The 23,602-nt window shown below is 39.0% G+C and overlaps 1 protein-coding gene across 2 annotated transcripts in view; it reads left to right on the forward strand.

Annotated features, from left to right (window-relative positions):
- The window catches only part of CSMD1 (CUB and Sushi multiple domains 1), a 1,787,407-nt gene that overhangs the window by 325,271 nt on the left and 1,438,534 nt on the right, over positions 1–23,602 (forward strand). For both annotated transcript variants that reach the window (XM_053598050.1, XM_053598051.1), the window contains exon 2: positions 18,133–18,349. In XM_053598050.1, the coding sequence (XP_053454025.1) occupies positions 18,133–18,349 (217 nt within the window). The remainder of the gene's footprint in view (positions 1–18,132; positions 18,350–23,602) is intronic.

Genomic DNA, 23,602 nt, shown 5'->3' on the forward strand with positions numbered 1-23,602 from the left:
TGCTTCACTGGAGAAAATAAAAAGAAATTAGTGTTATTAAAAGAAAAGTGTGTCAAAGTGGCCTTTTTGTAAAACCTAATCCTTTCTCCTCAGCAATTTCGGGAACAATGTGTGTGCCTATAAATTGCCCTCTGTATCTCTGCTCATTTCCTCTTAGTAATTCAGTACTTGGTTATTTTTAGAAAACCTTCATTTGCCTACAAAGTAGGAATATATATTTAATTTGCTATTAATTATAAAAAATCATTGTGGCATAACTCTGAAAACATGTCAAGTTATTCGACACTGTGGATATATGGAGGTTTTTTTTTTTATATCCTCTGAAATTTATGCATTGCAAAACAATCAATTAGAAGACTCAGAAAGTTTGATCTGCGTACAGGGTTTCCCCATTCCCAAATTCTGTTTTCAATACCAAATCTAAACATATTTATACAACTGCCCTCTACATGTCACTGATATCTTTATTCATGGAATGTGAACTTTCCTAACAGAGCAGAATTATGTTGAATGTATGACAATAACAATGAAGATGAATATACTTATGTAGAAATTATGTTGATTAATATAATCATATTAGAGCACATTAACTTATTTATAGATATTCCTATCTCAGTATACTATGATCCTCCATGCTAACTTTGAATCTCTGCACATTATTTTACCCAGTATTAAAATATTCCTCATTTTAATAATTTTTGGGTATAGGATTATCAAGTTCAACAGTTTTATATAAATGAAATTAGTCTCGATGTACACTTTTTAATTAAACTTTTTATTTTGAGATATTTTTAGATTCTCCTGTAGCTATAAGAAGTAACATAAAGAGATTTTCCAGCATCTTTTATTAAGAATTAAGGTTCCCCCAATGGCAACATCCTACAAAACCATGGTACAACATCACAACAAAGGTATTGAGACTAATGCATCTGAGACATGGGATATTTCTTTCACCACAAAGATGGTGTTACAATATATAGCCCCAAGCATATCTCTCCTGACCCCACCTTCTCCTAATCCATGGCATCTACTAATCTTCTCTCTATTGTTTAACTTTGTTATTTCAAGAATGTTATATAAATTGATCTGTGTACAGGGTTTCCCAATTCCCAAATTCTGCTTTCAATATCAAATCTAAAAATATTTATACAACTGCCCTGTACATGTCACTGATATATTTATTCAAGGAAATGGCCTGCAGAATCCAGAGCACCAAATTCTGCTACTTTGGGGTATTGGCTTTTCCCTATCGGAGTAGTTCTCTGTTGGAAATAACATTGGAATAAACATTCGTGTGCAGGTGTTGGTGTGAGCTATCAGATCTCTGGAATAAATGTGTGGTAACCGAATGAGAAAGTTGTGTGGTAGTTGCAGATTTAATTTTATGATGAAACTGTAAACTGTTTTCCTGAGGGGATGTGCCATTTCACCTTTGCACAGCGTTGTTTGGATGATCCATTTGCCTAGTACTCTGGCCAGAATTTTATTTTCTCACATTTTTTTTTTAAAGCTAGTCATTGTTATAGGTGTGAACTGTCTGCTCTGAGATAGAACTCCAGAGGATATAATTCTGTGTGTTGCCTGAGCCTAGCACGGTGGCAATTCAGTTCATACTCAATATATATTTGATGAATGATGCAATACCTACTCTTCCTTTCTCATTCCCAATAAGTGAATTAGCGGAGTTCCAATCCATATTTTGTTGTTGAGTGTCTTCAAGTAATTGATTTTCATCCTACACCAATGCACATTTTATTATACATATGAGCAACTGTTAGAGTTTCTTATGAAAATTGTTTTTCTGTTTAAACCTCTTTGTGCTTAGGCTTTCCATTACTACAACTTCCAACTGAACTGTTCAGGTGATTACATATCATACTTTTCTACAGCAAGTTCCATAAAGTTTCTTACACAAAAGTTGTCTTGAAAATTCTTAATTTAAGTAGTTTTCATGTTTATTTCTTCTTAAAATGTTAGTGGAAGTAAACATTACAATTGGAAATCTTTGATGTTCCTGCTATTATGGATTTCACTTTTATTTAAAAATATAAGCAAGTATTCAGGTCTGTAGCCCTATATTTCAATTACAGAGTGACAATTCCTATTATTTACCATGTACTTCCTGTCCCTTTTTGGTGCCCTGGATTCTGCAGGCCACTTTCAAACCTGTAGAAGGTGGTTTGGGGACAGGTGGCTGTAGAGGAACCAAGAGAAGCTGAGATATTGGCCTGGCAGTGATGATGGGGGCTTCTGTTCCATTAGAATTACAAAGAAAAGATATGCAGATATTCGTGTGGAGGGAAAAAAATTCATGAAAAGGGTAGTTGTCTACATTTAAGGAAAGATATTTCAATATAGTCAAAAGAGTCAGAGCTATGTTAGTAGGACAAAGTCCTTAGAATTAATTATAGAAATAAATCAAGTCTTCTTTGACAGACAAACTTCAGGAAGACCCTACTTGGTGGCAGGTCTGTATCAAGTGCTTGCTTAGCTTTATTTTCAAACAATGAGGCAGAGTTTCAGTTTGCCCAGTCAAAAACTGTCTTCCAACGTTGTCTGCTCATGTACTGATGGAGCCCCTCCCCCAACCCTGCTTCTTTACCTAAGTTACAAATACATTGGAAAATTTAAGGTTCCATCCAACTTACAAACGCACAAGAGCCTTCTTCTAAATAAGGTAATGTCAGACAGGATAGTTGACATCTGCAGACTTGTGGACTTCCTGATTTGAAACTTCTGGATTAGATGAGCATCTTCTCCCTCCCTGACCCCCTCCACCATGCTTACTGCCTGGAGGCCCCCACACCCAGCCTGGAGAGAAACAGAATTCACCTCCAAATATCTACTCCACCCTTCCTTCTGGGCTCATCAAGTAAATTAATTACTTTTCATCCCCAGGATGGAGTTAGTGAGAGGGGTGGGGATAGACCAGGAGGTTACAATGGAGTTCTCCACATAGAAAGAATGTCTCAGAATCATCTGTACCCCTCCCATGTAAATCCATGTTCATGTGAAGTTTGTCTGAACCAAACTCCTAAGAAATATTTTAGAAATGTCAAGACTCCTCCTCGATCCTGACAAAGCAGAGGAGGAGTCAAAGACAAGACAACAGAAACTCAACTCAAGAGAGAAAATGCACTAAGTACACGCAGTGGCAGAGTGGCCCGGTTTGCAAAGGGAAAGAAAAAAAAGCTACTGAGGCGCACTAAGGAACTTACAGATGTTGTTTTTTTTTTTTTTTAACTTGGATGACTATAGTCAGTTCATGTGCAGAACCTTCCTTAAACACGCATATAAGAACCCTGATCTTGAGTAAATGGAACCAGCCCAATCCTGAAATATCCTCCGTGATATCATACTTTGGTGAAAAGTGGCAACTGAGATATTTTGCATGAATAACATTAAGAAAAATGAATGTCTTCTTCAAGATCCTGAAAGCATGACAGTTGATGAAGACCAGATATTTGCAAATGCCTCCATTCAAATTCAAAGTGATATTTAGCATGCTTTGGAGTTCCAAGGAAACGTGTTTGAATATAGATTTTTCTCCAATGTTTCCTTCTTGCCATTTGTGCTATGATTATTTTCAGCCTGGGGCAACTTCAGTGCCTGAGTATCACGCTGGGCTCAGGAGCCCCTGCTGCTGATTCACTGGCATTGAACTGTTATCGGGACTATTTTAATGCATGTCATAAATCACAAAGAAAACTTGCTATTTTGAAACAAGTAAAAATGATAGTGAGCATGGATTTCTAAAAATCTATTTGAAAAGTTCTGATGCTTGTGAGTTTTTCCTTTATTAAAACTTAGATTTTTTGCCTAGAGAGGAAAACAACGTGACTACCAATCCAGTGACAAAAAAGCTACTATTGTGAATGAAACCTCCAAACCAGAATTTTTAATAATGAGTAAAAGGTATTACACCTCAAATGTTTATTCCACATCCAAAATAATAATAATAATAATAGCCATCAATCTACTTAACAGTGTACTCACAGTGAAACTTTTCATTTACTGGTGCTTAGTGGTTGCTATCTTCATTTACTTACTTGAGAGTCTGTGGATCAAAATATCCCTTTACATGAAAAAAAAAAATCAACAAACAAATTTTTCTAGATGGACAGTCATTTGCTTAATCTATATGCCACTCTCCTGTAATCATCAATTAGGTCCCTAACAACTAAAGAGTCTCCTTTGGCAAATTTGACTGACCAGGCTGAATTTGTGGCAAGGAAACAAAGGGGCTGTGAGAAAATAAGTCCTTTAGACTTTGTCACACACGTGGGACGGCCCTGTGGCTGAATCTGGGTGCATCTGTCTTGGTAGAAGAACATCTTTATTCTCTCCTGTAGGCTGAGGGGATTTTCCTAGGTGGTCCCATCCCTTTTTTAATTTTTTTGAGAAAGAGTCTCACTCTGTCACCCTAGATAGAGTGCCGTGATATCATAACTCACAGAAACCTCAAACTCTCGGGCTTGAGCAATCCTCTTGCCTCAGCCTCCTAAGTAGTTGGGACTACAGGCGCCTGACAATACACACAGCCTGTTTTTATATTTTTAGTAGATATGGGGTTTCTCGCTTGCTCAAGCTGGTCTCAAATTTCTGGTTCAAGTGCTCCACCCACCTTGGCTTCCCAGTGTGCCAGATTACAGGCATTAGCCACCGAACGTGGCTTCTGCCTTGTTCCTTTTAAGGGCAGTTCCCACTTCCTCTCAAAGCAGAAAGGAATAGAAGAGTCAGGAGAGAAATGTCATAAGTTTCTTTCAGAAGACCTGCACTGCTGTAAATAAATTAGATTAACAAGAAATGCCAAATGTCTTTTCACAATTATTCCTGGTCTCCAAACATAAATGAGACTGGATTTATTGTCTTATATCATTCTCCCCAGTCCCCTCCTTAGATTTTCATGGTTCTTTTGAAGATTCCAATTAATGCAATCTCTTAATTCTATATAATTGAGAATATAAGTCATTGATTCTTCCTTTGCTTCTCATAATGTCCTTCGTTATTAATTTAATTGAAAAAATGGTGTCAAAGAATTGACAAATCAAGTTCTTCCTGACACAACCATGGCTCATTCATATTTCAGAGAAAACTTGAGACTTAGAGATAGTTTCATTGAGTCTCATTTCTTCATACTTTAGGGAACTGGACCCAAAGAATTGAGTTAAATTCCCCAAGTCTCTAAATAGTGAGACTTGAAAAATAACCTAATATCCTTAATTTGAAGGCCAGGGTGCTTTATAAAATAAGATTCCTTTAATTTCAGTGAGGTTTCTGTTTTGTTCAATAAATCAGGTTAGTTCACCCCTTCAATAAACATACACCTTTCCCACTAAACAGCACAGATAGGGAATATGTGTGTGTGTTTAATTCTAAATGAGTTGCATGAATTTAAGTGTTGTGTTAAAACAATAATGATAGAATGTTTTAATACACTTGACAGACGTTGGATAGTGAGAATTTTCCTGGAAGATGCATAGGCACCTTATGAGGAAGTTAACCATGTGGACTTCCTTTTGAAGATGGGTGTTGAGAAGGAGATAATAAATACTTTGATCCTTCAGTGTTATATAAATGTGAATATGACTAATAGTAAAGAAACCACTAAACTTTGTCTTCTCTGATCCATTTGTGTTTGTTCAACACCCCAAAGTAAATACCTATACACAAGCCACATGAGAAAAATCAGAATTGATGATAGCTTTAGATCCAGAGAAACCATGTAAGAATTGAGGCATGCATTCTTTAAGAGCCGATCTATTTACATATTCAAGGCACCATTACGAGGTGGCCTTATGAACATTATTTTTTCCTGGAAACATCAGCTTTTAAACTTTTGATAATTATACAGTTTTTATTGTTTAATAAATTGTTCTCTGGCTTGGTGCCCGTAGCTCAGTGGTTAGGGTGCCAGCCATATGCACCAGGGCTGATGGGTTTGTATCTGGCCTGGGCCTGCTAAACAACAATGACGACAACAACAACAAAAATAGCTGGGCGTTGTAGTGGGTGCCTATAGTCTCAGGTACTTGGGAGGCTGAGGCAAGAGAATCACTTAAGCCCAAGAGTTTGAGGTTGTTGTGAGGTGTGATGCTACTGCCCTTTACCAAGGGTGACATGGTAAGAATCTGTCTCAAAATAATAATAATAATAATAAATAAATGAATAAATAAATTGCTCTCTTCTAGGTCAGTTTTAGGATGTTTTTAAACATACAGACATTTGATGCTATGGAATTTTGTGCTTCAGTTTGATTTTTTTTTCTCAGTTGAATGTAATGTACTCATTTTAGCTTCACCATTTGTGCTTCCTCTCTCTCAGCATCACATTATAATCCCCTGAAACCTCTCAATAGATCAAAGATTTTGATTCTTTGTACAGATTTGATCAGCTAACATTGGACTTTTGCCTCTGTGTCTGCATTTATTCTTATTATAAACATCTAAGGTATGAGTGTAAGCTTCTGGTTCACTTGCCATGGTTAAAGCAAGGCACATTAAAATTAGTATTTTCCTGCAAAACAGATCAATACTTTCTGATTATATTCTTTCACTAGGCAATTTTCTATTCGGTCTTATTTCAACCTTATGACCTTGGAATTTAAACTTAGCTAAAACAAAGAAGAATAGACTCTAGATAAAATTGAATAACCATTCAATTTTTTGTTGAAATTTTGAAAAAGCAAAAACAAAAACCTTTTACCTCAAATTAGAAATCAGTAAACTAAAAACATACATAATACAGACTGCATATTTTGTTTTAACTCAAGGCCAGAGACTTCAAAGAGTGGCAGCTCCTTTTGCCCAAATAGCTTGTACAAGAAATCCTAAGCCTCCGTGGAATTTCAATACCATGCATTACTTCCTCAGAAACATCACAAAACCAAGATAAAACAAGAGGCATAAGCAAAGGCTTTGATTTCTTTCCCACAGCTTAGGAGCAAGTTAAAAGTTGCAAGGCCATAAAAACGGATATAGATGTTTAGCTGAAGATCAATCGCAGTAGCACATCCATAAACAGGACTGCTGTTTCCATTGGTATCTTCATGCCTACTTAGTGACTTCCTTATTCACATGGAAAGCTTCTAATCCCAGACCCAGGAAGTTCTGATATCAATCCACTTCTCAGCGATCTCCCACCCAGGGCAGCTGTGCTCTCTGTGTGAGTACTGCCCCCAGGGGATTGTACAGTGCACACCCTCTGCATCAGCATGGTGCTGGTCACCACACACTGAGCCCTCTTCATTGTTTAAGGCATAATTCATATAGTAGAATTGGGTCAAAATTATCTAAGGAATAGAACTCTAAAAAGACATGCCCTCACTGCTTTCTCAAACTGCCACACAAATAGAGACAACAAATAAGCAGAAGGCAGCCTTCAGCTCAGACACACAAGCACGTTTTTTTTTTTTTTCTAATTTAGTTTCATGACTCTTTACAAAGAAGATAAGGTCATTAGGATTCAGAAATTGTCTTTTGCTACAGAAGTAAAATTCATACAGACATTTCTTTCTTTTAGGAAAAAAAGAAGGAAAATGCTATATGATTTTTATGTCATGGCATACAGAATGGGCAGACATTTTAAAGTATACTAACATTGGTTGACACCCCACGCTCCTCTGCTTGGTGTGACTTCACAAAAAACATGTAAGCTCTTCAGATTCCTCATCAGTAAATTAGAAATTATGACACATGTCTTTTAAGATCATTGTGAGGGTCAGGCAGAGCAAGGGTGATGCTAGCTTTCCAGTAGGTGTTCTGTAGATGTTCCCAGTTACTGTCTCAGGTAGCAACAATATTCTTTATCAGATACAACACTCTGACAAGTTCCTTTACTTCCATATCCAAATACTTGATATGGGTTAGGCACTGTAGTTTGCAATCGGAAGGTATCTATAGATGGAATGAAAAAGATATCTGCCCTCACATGGCTTCCAGTTTAGAGCCTTTATGTTTTTCATGAAAAGATTACATCAAATAATGGCAGCTGTATCAACAATGATTTTTCAAGTATCCTGGCAGATGCAGAAGTTGAAGCCTGTAAAAGGAGTTTGGGAGCAAAGGGATTAGATAACAGCAGACAGATCATGTGTTTTTGGAACCTGATGATCTGAGATTCTGGGATACAAGAGGTTAAGTACTCGGGAAGTGCTGGATTCTCTGCTGCCTGAAATTGACTGAGGTGTATGTTGAGGCACATTCTTATCCATTATGACATTGTTACCATGATGGATGTGCAGATGTGCTCTGCCCTCTGTTAAGTCCCATTCACCAGACAAGATAAACTTCACAGGAGGCCAGATGCCAGCAGCTGACACTGAGACAACTTCTCCATCCATCCTGAGAGGCTTTTGTAGAGTTCCTGTCACACAAATTTTCTGCCTAAATGCGCAAAGACACTGAGGAAGAGCACAATTATAAATCTTGAAAATTTCACAGACCATGAAACACGGTGGTCTGTGGAGTCAGCCTTGCACATGGTAACATGTCATGGTTCGATGTATGCTTCCACTGTGCAAAAGTCACATTTTCTGTTCAAATAGACACCAGACACACAAATATAAGTTACAATATAATTTTCCTAACTGGGAGGATAAGAGGTCAGTTCATGTGTATATGTGTGTGCATGTTGGAGAGAGAGGCAGGTGTATTTTATGCTTCACAGCATAACCCACTTCTAAGTTAGTAAAGTCAACCCAGTTAACCCAGTTCTAAGACTAATAACAACCAAGGCGCCAGGAGGGTCAGTTAATGACTGAGACCTTCCTGTAGGCCACAGAGGATGTGGACTGGAACATTTTCTCTAAGATGATTCAGATTTGGGGAAATGGAAATAGGAGAGAGATTAAATTGAAACTTCAGATGCAATGGGATTCTTACATGGCTCAGTGGCTAATTTATCCAAAAAGAAAGATACAGACAAACCCATAGGTGCTTTTTTATAAATTTCAATGCAATTTGCTGGAAATCAGTTCCTTCATCTCAAGCTCATAAAGCACACCTAGGGTTGTGACTTCTCTGCCTTTCCCCTGGCCTCCAGGAACAGGAGGGTCTTGGTGACACCTGGCCTACTTGTCCTGTGACTGAGTCCACATCCCAGAATAGGAAGAGATGGGTTGCATATTATGTTTCATTTTGAAAATGTATTTGCTTACTTTAATAAAGTTAAAGAAACTTTATCATTTCTTATGCTTCCAGTCTCCAAATCTGTGAAATGTTTTTAAGTAACAAAAAGCATCCCCAAGTATTTTTCTTCTTTGCTTTACTCTTGGAGAGTTTGTGCTAGTGGAGCAAGGGACTCTTCGTATGACTTTTTAACATTTTAATTTCTCTTGGGGGTAAACTCAACTAAATATTAAAACAGAGCATAGTATAGGAATTTTATACTGTGTTTTGGGGATGCAGAAATCACCCTGTATTGTTGGAGAAAGGTAGAGCCGTATGCACAGGAAGAATTGGCACATTACTGATGGGGATTCTAAACACCCAGGCGTCTGGGTAGTTTTATTTTACCCTTTTTAGTGGTAGCATTGGCTTGATCCTATAACATTGTGATTTGACTCTACCAATTAACACCTTACATTTTAAATGCTCTCCTTAGGGGAATGTATTTTAGTACATCTGCCTGTGGCAGTTACCCTGAGACAGATCAGCACTTCTTTTGGCTTCTCCTGTAGTGAAGCAAGATATCATAGACCACGATTTCAGATTTGGGGAACAACTTAATTCTAGTGATCCCACACACTGTGTGTCATCACCAGGAATTTCATTTAAAGATGAAGAAGTATCTGGCACACAATTAAAAATGTTCTGTAGTGGAGGGTGGAAGAGAATTACTTTTACTGGCAATGTATGGTATGTCTCTATGAGAAAGGTAGAATTGACTTCAGGATAACTTACCATCTTTCAAAAATATCAGTGTGGGGCCTGGGGACCAGGTGGGACCTGGGGACCATAGGTAAAGCACTGCTTCTTTCTTTGCTGTTAATTGCATTTAATTTGTGTAGGTTTACAGCCAGCCTCACCCTCCATCACCTCCAAAGTCTAATCATATAGCTGTTGCAATTCTAGTATTTTCAGTTTCATACCATGAGCTGAGAGGACATTAAGCCAGCATGAGGTACCCATGAAAGCCTCTTGTAGGACTCAGTGTCATCCCAGCATCCAAAGGACAATAAGACAGCCAGAGAAAGGGCAAGTGTCACTCAGCATTTTACACATAAAATTCTGCTACAATCAGGAGGCTCTGTAGTGAACTATTCCTTTTTAAAAAGCAATTGTTTAAAAAGCAATCTTCTTGTCTTTAACATTTCTACCTCCATTCAACATGCGTTATCTCCAAAATGAGTATCTTCCTTATTTCACATCTGTGGAAAGTGAAGCTAATATCCACGAGATGGTCCATGCTGGAAATTAATCACATTTTAGTTCTGTTTGATCCAAAGCTCAGTGTTCTTTGCTGTTTTATTTTGTTTCCCCCTGTGCTATGCCGGCAGTCTTGACAATTTGTCTCGTTAGTGTGCATAGACACGGAGTGACTTTATTACCATTAATGCAACAATTTCTCAGGAGGTGAAACCATTGCAGCACTGGAGTTAGCACAAGTTCCCTCCCCTGGGTGCAACAGTGACAGAAACAATGTGGACATCATATCTACCAGGTTTCAGATAAGACTCATTGTAGCCCTGCCCTGCCTTGAATCATAGACCCCTTTCTAGAATAAAAAGGCAGCAATGCCAATAAACATAGGAGCAGCATGTAAGAGGAAAATGAGATTCAGATAACGCAGAGCATGTTTAAATTAGTCTAAGGAGCTGTTGACAGTGAAGGTGCTAGATAGGATGGAGATTACAGTTTCCCAGTTTGGGGAGTCAGAATGACAATACCTGAATTCTGCCTGTTTTTCTATTTATTTATTTAGTTTTATTTCTGATTTATATGAGGGTACACATGATGATCGCCTGGGGAGAGTATGTGTTCAATGTTCCTTTAAGTACCACTGTTTTCCAAACTTTCCATAGGGAGGTGCATATAGATTTAATTTGCACCACCACTGCTTCCCACACATGCACCCCAACTCACCAGCATGCTTCAAAAATTGAATATTGAGTATCACACACTATTCTAGAAATAGGCATATAAACAAGACAAAGAGTATTTCACTCTTAGAAGGTTTACATGTTTGTTATAGAAACAGATAAGCAAGGAATAAACAAGTGTACAGGATGTTTTCACAATGTTGTAAATGCTACAGGAAATGAAACGGAGGGCAGGATCCTGAGTAGGGCTGGAGGTACGCCATGATGGAGATGTGAATGCTCTGAAAGGGCAACTTGCTGTGTGACCAGAGCAGTTGCTGGTGTGGGGAAATTAACAGGAGAGCTCTGTACAGCTGGACTGGCATGTGCAAAGGCCCTGCTCCATGGACTGGCTTAGTGTGTTCAAGGAAGGGAGAGAAGTTAAGCAGACCAAACCTGCAGGTGCTTATGATAACAAACTTTAGCGGAATGAAGAAAGATTGTACCTTTTGTATTGACACAGACTAGTGAAATCCTCTAATGAACTGTACCCACCGAATACTTGCCACCCATTGGCAGGATAAGAGCTACCTGCTCGGCCTTGCTCATGGCACAATTGTGAGTAGAGAAAAGTGATTCCCTGGCTCCCTGGAAGGCTCATACTGTATGCCTCTGGCTTTTTCACTTTTCTTCTTTGATCATGTAGTGAGTAATCTCCCCTAAGCACTTGGGATTAAAATTGGACCAGGTAACCTCAGGCCTCAGCCACGGTAGTTGCTATCAGCTGCTCTGGGGGATCTGAGAACAGCAGCTTCTAAAACTTCCTTTAAGGTCTGTTGTTTCTGCAAAATGCCTGAAGATTTTAGTTTTGAAAACCCTTCGTCAGAGCCCTAGGAAGGGCATTAGAAGTCATGCCTGTTCTACAATTAATCATTTTCTAAGTAAAGTAGACACTGAAATAGCCCAGGAACCTGTAGAAGGTAATGCAGAGTTTAATGTTTGATTTGTTTACTCTTCAGAAAGTGCTTATCTGATCAGGGAAACTGCCTCTTCCACCAGCGAAATTGGAGAGCCCTTGATATTGGAAGTTCTGGAGCCACTTAAATGACTGCTGTTTTCCTCAGTCACCAAAGAAAAATGAAACCTTCCTTAAAGATCAGAGAGTGGTCACCCCATTACATCCAGGAGAATCAGGCAGTCTTTAGTCCTGCAGAAAGCCAACAGCTGTGCAGCACAGTCTGGCCCCAAAAATGTCAAAAGGAGCTTCAGAGGTCAAAAGTCTGGCTATAAGGAAGTAATTAAACCAATATTCATTTGCACAACAATGAAAAGGAGAACCATAAGTTGTCATTTTCACAGAATGGATCTAGTAGAGGAATGGAGACTAACACTAAATGTAATAAATATTTAAGTTTTTTTCTCCCCTTCATTATTTGATGAATTGTGTTGTTTTAAAACCCAAGCCAGTATGGGAATCTGGGCTTGCCACAAACAATATATAAACCATAAAGGCCATTTTTGATGTCTATGTACCGTCAATGACTGAAACTATTGTGGTGGTAATACAGCTTCTGTTCCCTGCTCCATTCACAGCCAAATCCCTTTACTCTTTCAAATGACAGTAGGCCACATAGTCAGACAATTATACATTTCAAAAGCTCAGCATCCCCGGGGCCTATCTGTCCCGCGTCGTGTGACTTGTGTCCTCGCTGTTGGGATTGAGGAAGAGCATCATTTTCCTGCACGGCCTTCATCACATTCAGAACAATACGATCCTCATCCTTCTGAGGTCACTTAGACCCAACTGTACTTCAAAATATCACCAATGGCCACATATTTGCTCTTAGAAAGGAGTTTTGATGTTCTCTTATCATAAAGTCTTGTCTGAGTAAATATTATAACAGGTAGCAAAGGGAAGGTTAAGCTACTCTCTACATCAAAAGCTGCGTAAGAATTAGATGTGATAGGACATCCCTAGTGCTTGGCACGTGCGTTTTTAAATATCATATCCAATTCGGCTTCCCTAAGAACAGAAACAGGACTTCACATCCACGAGTGGAATCTAGGAAGGTGTTTATTTGTGCATAGGTTCACTCATAAACGCTCACAGTGAATTAGGATGAATCACAGGTGAATGATTTTAGCTACCACCTTATTCTAGGAAATGAAAAGTATGTACTTCTGTACAAGAGCAAGAGCTCAGGAAAGGTACAGGCCAGGTTGGAGATGCCGAGAACAGAGAAGTGAGTTTATCTCAGAACTGCTGTGGGCCTCATGCAGGGATGGTTCTAGGTCACAGAAAGTCCCACCTGGGGTGGAATAGGTTCTTCAGCCTCCACGAGGGGCCTTTCTGTCTAACCATCATCACCTCTACAGCTCACCAGGGCGCAGGGTGGTTCTCCCGACAGGCTCGTTCTCAGGATGGAGAGCAGCATCCACCGGCAGCCAGGCCGTCTGCAAAGCAAGATGCGCTCTGCTGCAGGGCTGCTGGGTCTGTTCGTTCTGCAGTACTGGCACGTGCTGAATCTGAAACGCGCAGCTCACACAGAGAGCAGGTAATGGAGCGCAGTGAGGGCAGACTAGAAAAGGGTTCAGTGAGATGACAGCGACGGTTACACGTGCAGTGAGACTCTGAGTGAACTTATGTGTCCAAATACTACTTTATGTTTTTTTCTCAGCAATGGGCATCAATTACTTTTAAAGATGGGCTAAAGTTAGAATCTAAATATCTAGAGTTTCTGGTCTGTATTTAGTCAGGTTTTTAATTTATAATATAAGCTATTTATTGTGATGTTCATTAAGATTTGATCAGCATCCCTAGGCATATAATGTATTTTCTGAGGTGTTTGTCTATGGGGGTGCAGCTTGGGGGTGCAGGAACAGTGCTCCTGTTTGGTGTCAGAAGACCCTGCTCCATTTTTGGAAGACTTGAGATAAATCACTTAGTTTCCACCTACATTTGAATATCTATAAAATAATGTGTGGGGTGGCTTTGATGATCAACTACGATAATATAAAAAATATATTTGAAAACAGTATCTCACTCCAGAAGTATGAGGCAGAACTAAAATAACTCAAATTACTACTCTGTATTTAAAGTTGTGGGATTGAGATCTTATCAGTTGTGTAGAAATCCATCCAAAATTAACTCTGATGGGTGCTTTATGCCTAACATCCTCCCGATTACTTAAGCGATGAACCAGGGGTTCTGTGTGTTCTAACTTAATTGCCAGATGATTTAGATACCAATTTCTTAAAATTATGGCATGCATTCAAATTTTAGGAGAGTAGCTTATTTAAATTAAATCAGCAAATACTTAGCTATGTGCACAATATCGGGTGTATGTCTCTGTGTGATGTGTGTTTTAGCATGCAACTTGTGTATGTATCTATAAAGTGGAAATAAAACTTAAGGGTCAATGGAAAAATGTGCAGAGATACATTAGTGAAAATACCTGTAACTCTACATTATTCCATGCTTTTTTTCCAATTATACACACACCCACACATTTACACACACATATATATACACACTTACACATACACACACAGATTTTTTTCCATTTGTACTGATGTTTTATTTCAAAGTAACTTCCAGCATCAGTACTTGAAGATAAAAGACCATTAGACATTTTCTTCAGTAATAATTGAATTTTCAATCCCTGTAAAATAACAACTCACTCTTAAGTAAAGCATTAAAATTATTGCTGAAGCTTCAGATTGCTTTCTTGCCCCGAGGAAGCAAAACTTACAAATGGATTTACAAGAGATTCATATTAAGCAACATGTTAAAAAATGTTATGTTTAAGTTTGTCCATTACATTTTTTTTTTTTTAGTTAAAGTAATCTACTTACTTGAAGCTATATTTAAGGTCAGCATTTAAATGCAGCTTAGATGTACATCATTTAACAAAAATAGACATCAACAGAATCTTTGTTAGCACTCTGTATGAGGGCAGTGCTGATGAGGGTCTGAGAATCAGGCACAGGGCAGTGCTGTGTCATTAAAAGGCAGATCTATGTTTTTGTGAGCTTTAGACTATTTTTTCTTTTCCATTGGCTCTTCAGCCTTGCACCACTCACACACAGCCTTAGTTACTGCAGCTTTATGATAAGATATAATACTGCATCTCAGACCAAATAAATCAGAAATCTATTTTAGGCATAGCTAACTTTAAAAATTCTTTGTTGCTTGCAATGAACAATCAAGAATTAGAAAGGCTAAACGGCACCTTGGACTTCACCCAACTGATACAAACAATAAAACCTAATCATATGTACCCTTTATATCAATATGAAATTAAAAAAAAATAAAAACCATTCCTTGAAAACACACAAAAACACACCCAAGAATTAGAATTACTCAGGTAAGAACTTTTGAAAGGTTCCAGAATTTTCTAGAGAGGCCTCTGGAAGTTCAAATGTGTCTCACTGGGCATAAAGTGCTGTGCTGATCAGTGTCCCCAAAGAGGCCTACATGTTATTCCTTGAAAAAATGTTAATATCTGGTAATCACTTTCAGCATCTTTGACCTATAACAGTAATGACCTTCCAGCTGACATTTGTCTGTTAAATTTATTTTTATTTTCTCCAATTTATAATCGTCTTCATTTTTTTCTGATTTACTGTGAAGCGAGGATTGCTTGATAAACCAGAAAAGCTATTTTCTTAAAAGACCTTTCAAAACCCACAGCTTTAAAACCTACTTGGTGCAGTGTCCTTGTTAGACTTAAAATTAGTGGAAAATGAGCTTCTGATTAGTTCTCTGGTTTTAAACTCACAAATCCCTGTCATTAAATATTTTTATTATGATTTAGCCAAATCCTATATGCCTTTGACAATAGTGTAGAAGATGTGAGCTCACTGAGACCTACAATTGTAACATTTTTTTATATACAAAAAATTTTCTGTTTGCAGTTCAACAATAAAAGATGAGATACTACTTGTGTTCAAGTACTTATCCTACACACAATAATATGAATACACCCTGTTCACTTCTAAACTGTCTTTATATTTTTTAGCGTCAAAACTTTTAAATCCATTCAGAACCCGTTAGAGAGGAATGATCAGGTTAGACTGGAATGACACACTGGCAGACAGTGTTCAGGAGTGACTAGCAGTTCATTTCAGACAAATGCAGGATTTGAGAGGAGTCATTTTGTTCTCTCAGAGAATGGTAATACTTATCGATGAAATGATTAGAGTATGTTCAGCAGAGCACACTTAGAAGCAGACATCCGTCCCAATCTCTGTCTCCAATCTGTCATTCAGCCTGACTGACCCACATATACACAGGGCAGGCAGACTGTCAGAGGTAACTGCATGGAGAAATAAATTAAACAACCACAGGGGCCAAATAAGCTTGGTGCAGAAAGCTCCTATGTGGGAAGTAGTGATGTGAGGCTGGACGTTAACAAAACAGGTAAGCAGAGACTCATCCAGCAAAGGCAGGGAGATGAATCATCAGGAGTAGCACAAAAGAGGCCAGTGTGAGAGTGAGCCAGGGGGGTCTCGGTGTGTCGAGAAGCAGAGTCAGGGTTGGCGTGTGGCTGTCAGTAACTCCCAGAAGCTCCTTCCAGGAGGAGCCTGGGGTCTGCGGCGTGCACAGGAGGAGCCTGGGGTCTGCGGCGTGCACAGGAGGAGCCTGGGGTCTGTAGTGTGCACAGGAGGAGCCTGGGGTCTGCGGCGTGCACAGGAGGAGCCTGGGGTCTGCGGCGTGCACAGGAGGAGCCTGGGGTCTGCGGCGTGCACAGGAGGAGCCTGGGGTCTGCGGCGTGCATAGGAGGAGCCTGGGGTCTGGCATGCACAGGAGGAGCCCGGGGTCTGAAGCTTGCATAGGAGGAGCCCGGGGTCTGGGGCATGCACAGGAGGAGCCCGGGGTCTGCGGCGTGCACAGGAGGAGCCTGGGGTCTGCGGCGTGCACAGGAGGAGCCTGGGGTCTGCAGCGTGCACAGGAGGAGCCCGGGGTCTGGGGCATGCACAGGAGGAGCCCGGGGTCTGTGGTGTGCACAGGAGGAGCCTGGGGTCTGCAGCGTGCACAGGAGGAGCCTGGGGTCTGGGGCATGCACAGGAGGAGCCCGGGGTCTGAAGCTTGCATAGGAGGAGCCCGGGGTCTGGGGCATGCACAGGAGGAGCCCGGGGTCTGCGGCGTGCACAGGGGGCTGTTCTTTGGGATGACTCTGTAAGTCTGAAAATTGCCAGAGAAACCCACAGTGAAACTTGATACCACAAACTCTTGGGGGGAAAGGAGAAAATAGCTTCGCCAATCCCTGCGAAGCTGCTCCAGGCTGTTGGTGCTCCCCTGCCCTCCACCTTATCCTGTCCCGGTAGCACGTCCACCTCACTCACTCAGGAGAGCTGTAATTCTACCTGTCAAAGGGAGCTGAGAACAAGAGGGATATTCTGAAAAGTGCTTACGGAAAGATACAAAAGCCCTCTTGCTCATTTTATTAATAACTGGGGGCTTTTTATTTCTTTGCTTCCATCATTTGGATGCACATTTTCTTTATCTTTTCTCCAGTGAGTCCTACCTAGGGACACAGAAAACCACCAACAGAGGGGGTGTCTTCTGGTTTTGTTGGGCTGTTCTCAATTTGAGCATCAGTTAACTTCTGTTTTCTGCCTTTTATTATCACCTGGAAAAGCTCTCGTGGTCTCATGTTACCTTTCTGCACCGCAGACTTCTTGCACAGGTGCAAATCCATAGTTGGCTCCATATGCCAATGTGATCTTTCTTCTCACCGCTAATGCTAACAGGCACTGCAGGCTCCTGGCCGTATTAATACCCGTGTGTGTAACCCCCCCCATATTGAAATCTGATCGTGACAAGACTGTATTTGAAAATGTCAGAAAAATTCTTCCCACACAACTTAGTTCCCAGATGTGCTATGTTTTTCTTTTCTGGTCATACTTTGTCGCTGTTGTTGTTCTATCCGTACCTCTTAGCACTGCAGAACTGTGGTACAATTTATCATTCAATATTTGTGTGCAAGAGTTACAAATAAGTTATTATAAAATTTCAAATAATCTGAGACTAAAAAGATGGCCAAAATAATATTCTTTCTTTTTTTTTTTTTTTTTTTTTTCTTGTGTGTGTGTGTTTTCTTTCTTAGGTCAAAACTGTGGAGGCTTAGTCCAAGGTCCCAACGGCACCATTGAGAGCCCGGGGTTCCCTCATGGTTACCCCAACTATGCGAACTGCACCTGGATCATCCTCACAGGAGAACGCAATCGGATACAGCTGTCATTTCACACCTTTGCTCTGGAAGAGGATTTTGATATTTTATCAGTGTACGATGGACAGCCCCAACAAGGGAATCTAAAAGTGAGGTAAAGTATGGGCTCTTAATTTCATAGATTAAGCAGCACTGTTGAATATTCAGATTCTGACATCGAATTGGAAGTAATATTTAATTATCGGAAAAGAAAATCTAGTTAATGAAGACGATTAATATGTGTTTGCATCAAATTATGCAAATTTCCCCCTTGCTTAAAAATGTAAGTTCTTGGGCTGCGCCTGTGGCTCAAAGGAGTAGGGCGCCAGTCCCATATGCCGGAGGTGGTGGGTTCACGCCCAGCCCTGGACAAAAAAACAAAACAAACAAACAAAAAAACGGTAAGTTCTTATTGAAAGTGAAAATTGACTTCATTTATAGATATCAAAATGTTCAGGATCTCTAAAACAGCATTGTCAAGGTAATTTAAATTAGAACACACTATTGTTTTCATGCAACTATGGATTTGAGAGAAAAAGCACAGAGATAAATATATCAGTACAATTCAGACAACAAAAGGAACCTTTATACTCTCAGAGAAAACCTTCAGTCCCGTGGACAGAGGAGGTGGGTGAGGTGAGAACATTCAAGCATCTTGAATTCTCGGGGGAATTTTTGGTTTAGGCAATCATGGTACATTAAATCCATCATGACTGTTCTCTTTTGATCTATAATTTCTACAATGAATAAAGCAAAATACTTTCTGGAATCATTTTCAATTACATTTTTTCATTTGGGAACAAGGGAAAAATAATCATACCTGTACAATTTTACCCATTCTTTTTTATTTTTTTCAATTTGGCAAAATAAAGAGAACTGTTTCTTTCAAAGAAATCAGATTTTATTAACTAAATTGATAAACTTACTTAAATACATACATACATGGAAAACCCCTTATTTCTCCTCTGGTTTTAAAATTTTGTACTAATTAGATATTAAATTCATTTGCTATATGGAGGCAAACATAAAAATTTATAGGCAGTGAAAAAAAATTAAGATTTAAATAAAATGGTATTGATTTAATGCAAATGGTAGTGCACACGGAATTTATATACCTCATTCATGATTTTGTGGGATGAGAAAAAATTTCTGTCTACAAAGAATAACTTTTTTTGTACATCTAGTTAAAATATTTATAACTATGTATTTAATATATTAAATATAAGCTACCTTGTATTGACATAAAATCAAATGGATATTATTTACATTTTCTTTATGCATTTTCAAATATAAAACATCTTATGGTTTTCCCTGGGTCATCTGCAATTCCTATTGTCCATTTATAGAAACATTTTCCCATTTCATATATTGCACAATGGTTATCTCTTTACTTAACCATTTAGGTAAACTTTTTTTTTTTTTCATGTATGGCATTTATAATTCTGCATTTGGATGTTTGAACAAAGCAACTATCTATACAATCCTTGTGGCTTTGATGCAAGATTTCTTACTATAACTCCTCTTATAAATATTATTTACTTTTTAAAATTTTTGGTGCTAGTAGGGAATAGTAAATAGTGGTATATTGTAATAGCAGAAAGAATTCTAAACAAGCAAGCAAACAAGCAAAAAAGCACCCTGTAGTTTCGGCAAGAAAAAGTACATAATCTATTTCACTGAAATATCAATGCGTTTGACTGTTAAAATCAATACTTTCTCTTTTCATTAAAGAATGCCTAGTAAGTGTGTACCCATAAAAATACTTCTATTTTCTTTCTCTCAATATTTCCATTTCCTGTAATTCTTTCATGTGTAGAAAACTGTCTTAATGTAAATTTGACTGGCTATCTTTCAACACTGTGTCATCTCTGGTGATATGATAACTTTACATTCATAAATTTAAGGTTTAGGGAAATAACATTCCTACCAACTTCAGCATTATAACAGGATCAACAGCAGACATATTAAGGGTAGAATAACTAGTTTCACTGCATTTTATTTTGAGGTTCTAGTGAATAGATATAGATACAGGTGTCTTTATCTGTACCTTAGAGAGTTTTATGAATACCAGTGTGTTATAAGCACTATGCCACGGCTTTTTTACTTGCTCAGATATTTTCAGTAGAGGAAGTAAGAGAGGTTGATAAGAAACAGACTTCTTGGGTTCACAAATTCCTCAGTCCCTTGGGTGGCACCTGTGACTCAAAGGAGGAGGGCGCCGGCCCCCTATGCTGGAGGTGGCAGGTTCAAACCCAGCCTTGGCCAAAAAACTGCCAAAAAAACAAACAAAAAAAAATCCTCGGTCCCCTATTTATTTTTATTTGAAACAAAGGACTATAAGACGTGTATGACACTGCTTTCATCTCAATGTTAAATTTTATAGTTCTTTCTCCTATCTCCATGCTGAGAATGTCATTTTGGGGAGAAATTCTATGGGTATACAGCGGGTCTTTTAAGGAATGTTTAGCATCATAACAAAACAGGCAGAACCTTTTCAATGACAACTCAATGCTATGGGTCTTTACCGCTATCAGATTTGAAGTGAATAGTGATGGAAATAGGACTATGAGTGTTGTTCAGGGAAATACATGAGGAAGAGTTTGCTCTTCAATATTCAGCATCAGTTGACGGGCAAAGCAGTTATAAAGAATGTCTGATTTTAATTAGTCACTGGAGGAGAGTGCACGGATGTTTTGTGTTCACCCTCATATCTTGGAAGAGCTGTTTATTTCTCAAACACAATTAACAAACCACACTTAAGGCAGGTCTAGTATTAAAAGGAAGGATACTTTTGTGTGAGGATTGATGGAGGAACTGCAGATCCACTGAGCTGTCACCAAAGTCATCACTTAGAGCGGTCATGGTCTATTATTATTTTATTGCTGCACAAAAGCTATTATTAGCAGCTCAAAATGTACACTTACTGGAAAAAAAAATTGAGATGTTTTATTAAACAACTTGAGCATTTTATTATGAAGAAATTTATTTTGTTTAACCACAATAAGGATTTTTTTTTCTAAATACACTGAAAATATAGATTTCACCCCCCCACCAGGAAAACACAGAATTTATATTATACTTCAGAATAATCAGTGTTGATATTGAAACTTAAACTTTAGTCAGGAATATATTATTTACCATATTAAAGAAACTTCAAAATTAAAAAATATATATACAGTTTATGTTGTCACCCTGGATTATTTCTTTAACACAACCATACTCACAACGTATATGTGATTTGTGCCCCTGTCAATAAATTATATTTTAATATATGGATATAGAGAGCTGAAATAAGACTTCTCTTGTTAAGCACAAGGGAATAAAATCTGACTTAAAATTAGAAATAAAATCTCATACTTGAGTTATTTAGAATTAAAAACACAGCTGTTTGTTGACTTCCGTCAGCTACCAGATTGTTGTAATTTATTATATCTCTGGTCTTTTTTTGTGTGTGTGTGTGTGTGGTTTTTGGTTGGGGCTGGGTTTGAACCCACCACCTCTGGCATATGGGACCGGCGCCCTACTCCTTGAGCCACAGGCGCCACCCTATATCTTTGGTTTTTATCAATTCTGCACCTTTCTTGCTTTTCAAATCTCCAAGGAAGTTCAACCATGGAGTCACCAAATCCTAACATTTTTATTTTGTGACACTTTTTATTTCTCTCCCGCTGTTTTGATCCTCACAGAAAATGTTCCAGTAAAGCCTCTTGTCCTGGCCCAGGTTCCCCACGTGCTGGTAGAGGGGGCCCTGGTGCACTGGCCCCTGCCCTGGGCTCAACTCCCTCTCGTCCTGACACCGCCGCTGCTATCCTGGTCCTTGTCTGTAGTCCCAGCAAGATGAACGGTGTCAGCAAACACGACCCTCATAGTCCAGAAGCGTCACGACCTGACTCCAAGCTACATTCTGGCCGTCAGCCACTCCCACTTGGTCCCTATGGGAGTTTTCCTGTTGAGTTGAATAGCTCTAGGGTGACCACTGATCTGACCTCATGAGAGAATGTATTTGTCATTTCTTTTGCTTTAGTCTTGTTTCTTCCCTTCTAAATGCTACTCCGAAAGCCAACTCACATGACATTTATTTCAGGAAATGTTCCTATGTACCCCAAATACAAAACAACAACAACAACCCAAACACACTCTTTTTTCCTAAGCTCCTTTAGCACTGGCCACTGAGGCAACCTCGACTCATATGCTCCTTTGAACTCACAACGTGGGGCTTGTGCACCTTTGTGTGTTTGGATGACAACGAGCATATAGATCCTCTGAAGCCAAGAAACGTGCTATGAATGTGTCTCCTCCAGTGACAGTGGGTATTCTGGCTTTCAGATACTCAAGAAATCTTTCTGGGGGCAGTTTTGATTCACGTGTTTCTGATTCGGGCTGCCCACTCCTGCCTCTGTGCATGTAGCCCAAACATGGCTTAATTTAACTCTCTCCTACATGAGCCTGATTTAATGGTCCCATGGGTTGACCGATACCTAACAAATGTTCTCCAAATTCGAAGTAGCATTTACTTGTCCCAAATCAGAAAATAATTGAAGTTGACATCAATTTCCAAGTGGAGTAATGTTATGATATTGAAGGTTGAACAGAAATCTCATTAGAAATTCAGCAAGCAAATAAAAGTGAAGCTATAAAGGAGAACTGTCAAATGTAGAATATCAGGCAAATGTAGAATATCAGGATATATAATTTCATGATTATTGTCTAATACGAAGCTTAGGAAAAGAGCTTTGGCAGTTACCTCAGCTTTCTCTCCCTTGCTAACGCTCACAAGATTACCCCTGATTTTCTGCAGTGAGGATCATGAAGAGGTTAGGGCTGAATGCAACGGGGCCATTAAAATCAAGACATCATGAATTGTTAAAATATCCCAAGTTTTCTAATTTTCTTGAACTGTAATGATATGTTTGACTGCGTTCAACATATTTTAAGGTAAATTTTATTGTGTACAGTTAAGATATACAGCACAAAGAAATCTACATAACATTAACTGTATCTGCGGCTGATGACTTATGAATGCTTGGGATCTAGAGAAAGATCACAGTTACGTTATGCCCATATTAGACGAGAGCCCTAGCAGGGCCTAAATTCTGCCCTCCTTTCCCCATTGTTGCTGCAAGTTACTGAAGGAGCTATTCAGAGATCAGTGGTCAGATAAAAACGAAGGTATCATTTTATTTTTATCTTGGCTGGTGCCTAATGTTCCAATTAAGACTCCGGCAATCATAGGATGAAGCACGTACAAAAATTTAGAGGGACTCCACCTTCATGGGAATGCCATATATAAATGTCTATGTCTTGTGACATTTGAAGGCTGCCCTTCAAAGGAGAATATCCAGTGAAGAACCTCGCCCCCTACCCCCCT

Source organism: Nycticebus coucang, chromosome 7 (assembly GCF_027406575.1).
Source record: "Nycticebus coucang isolate mNycCou1 chromosome 7, mNycCou1.pri, whole genome shotgun sequence".
NCBI lineage: Eukaryota > Metazoa > Chordata > Mammalia > Primates > Lorisidae > Nycticebus > Nycticebus coucang.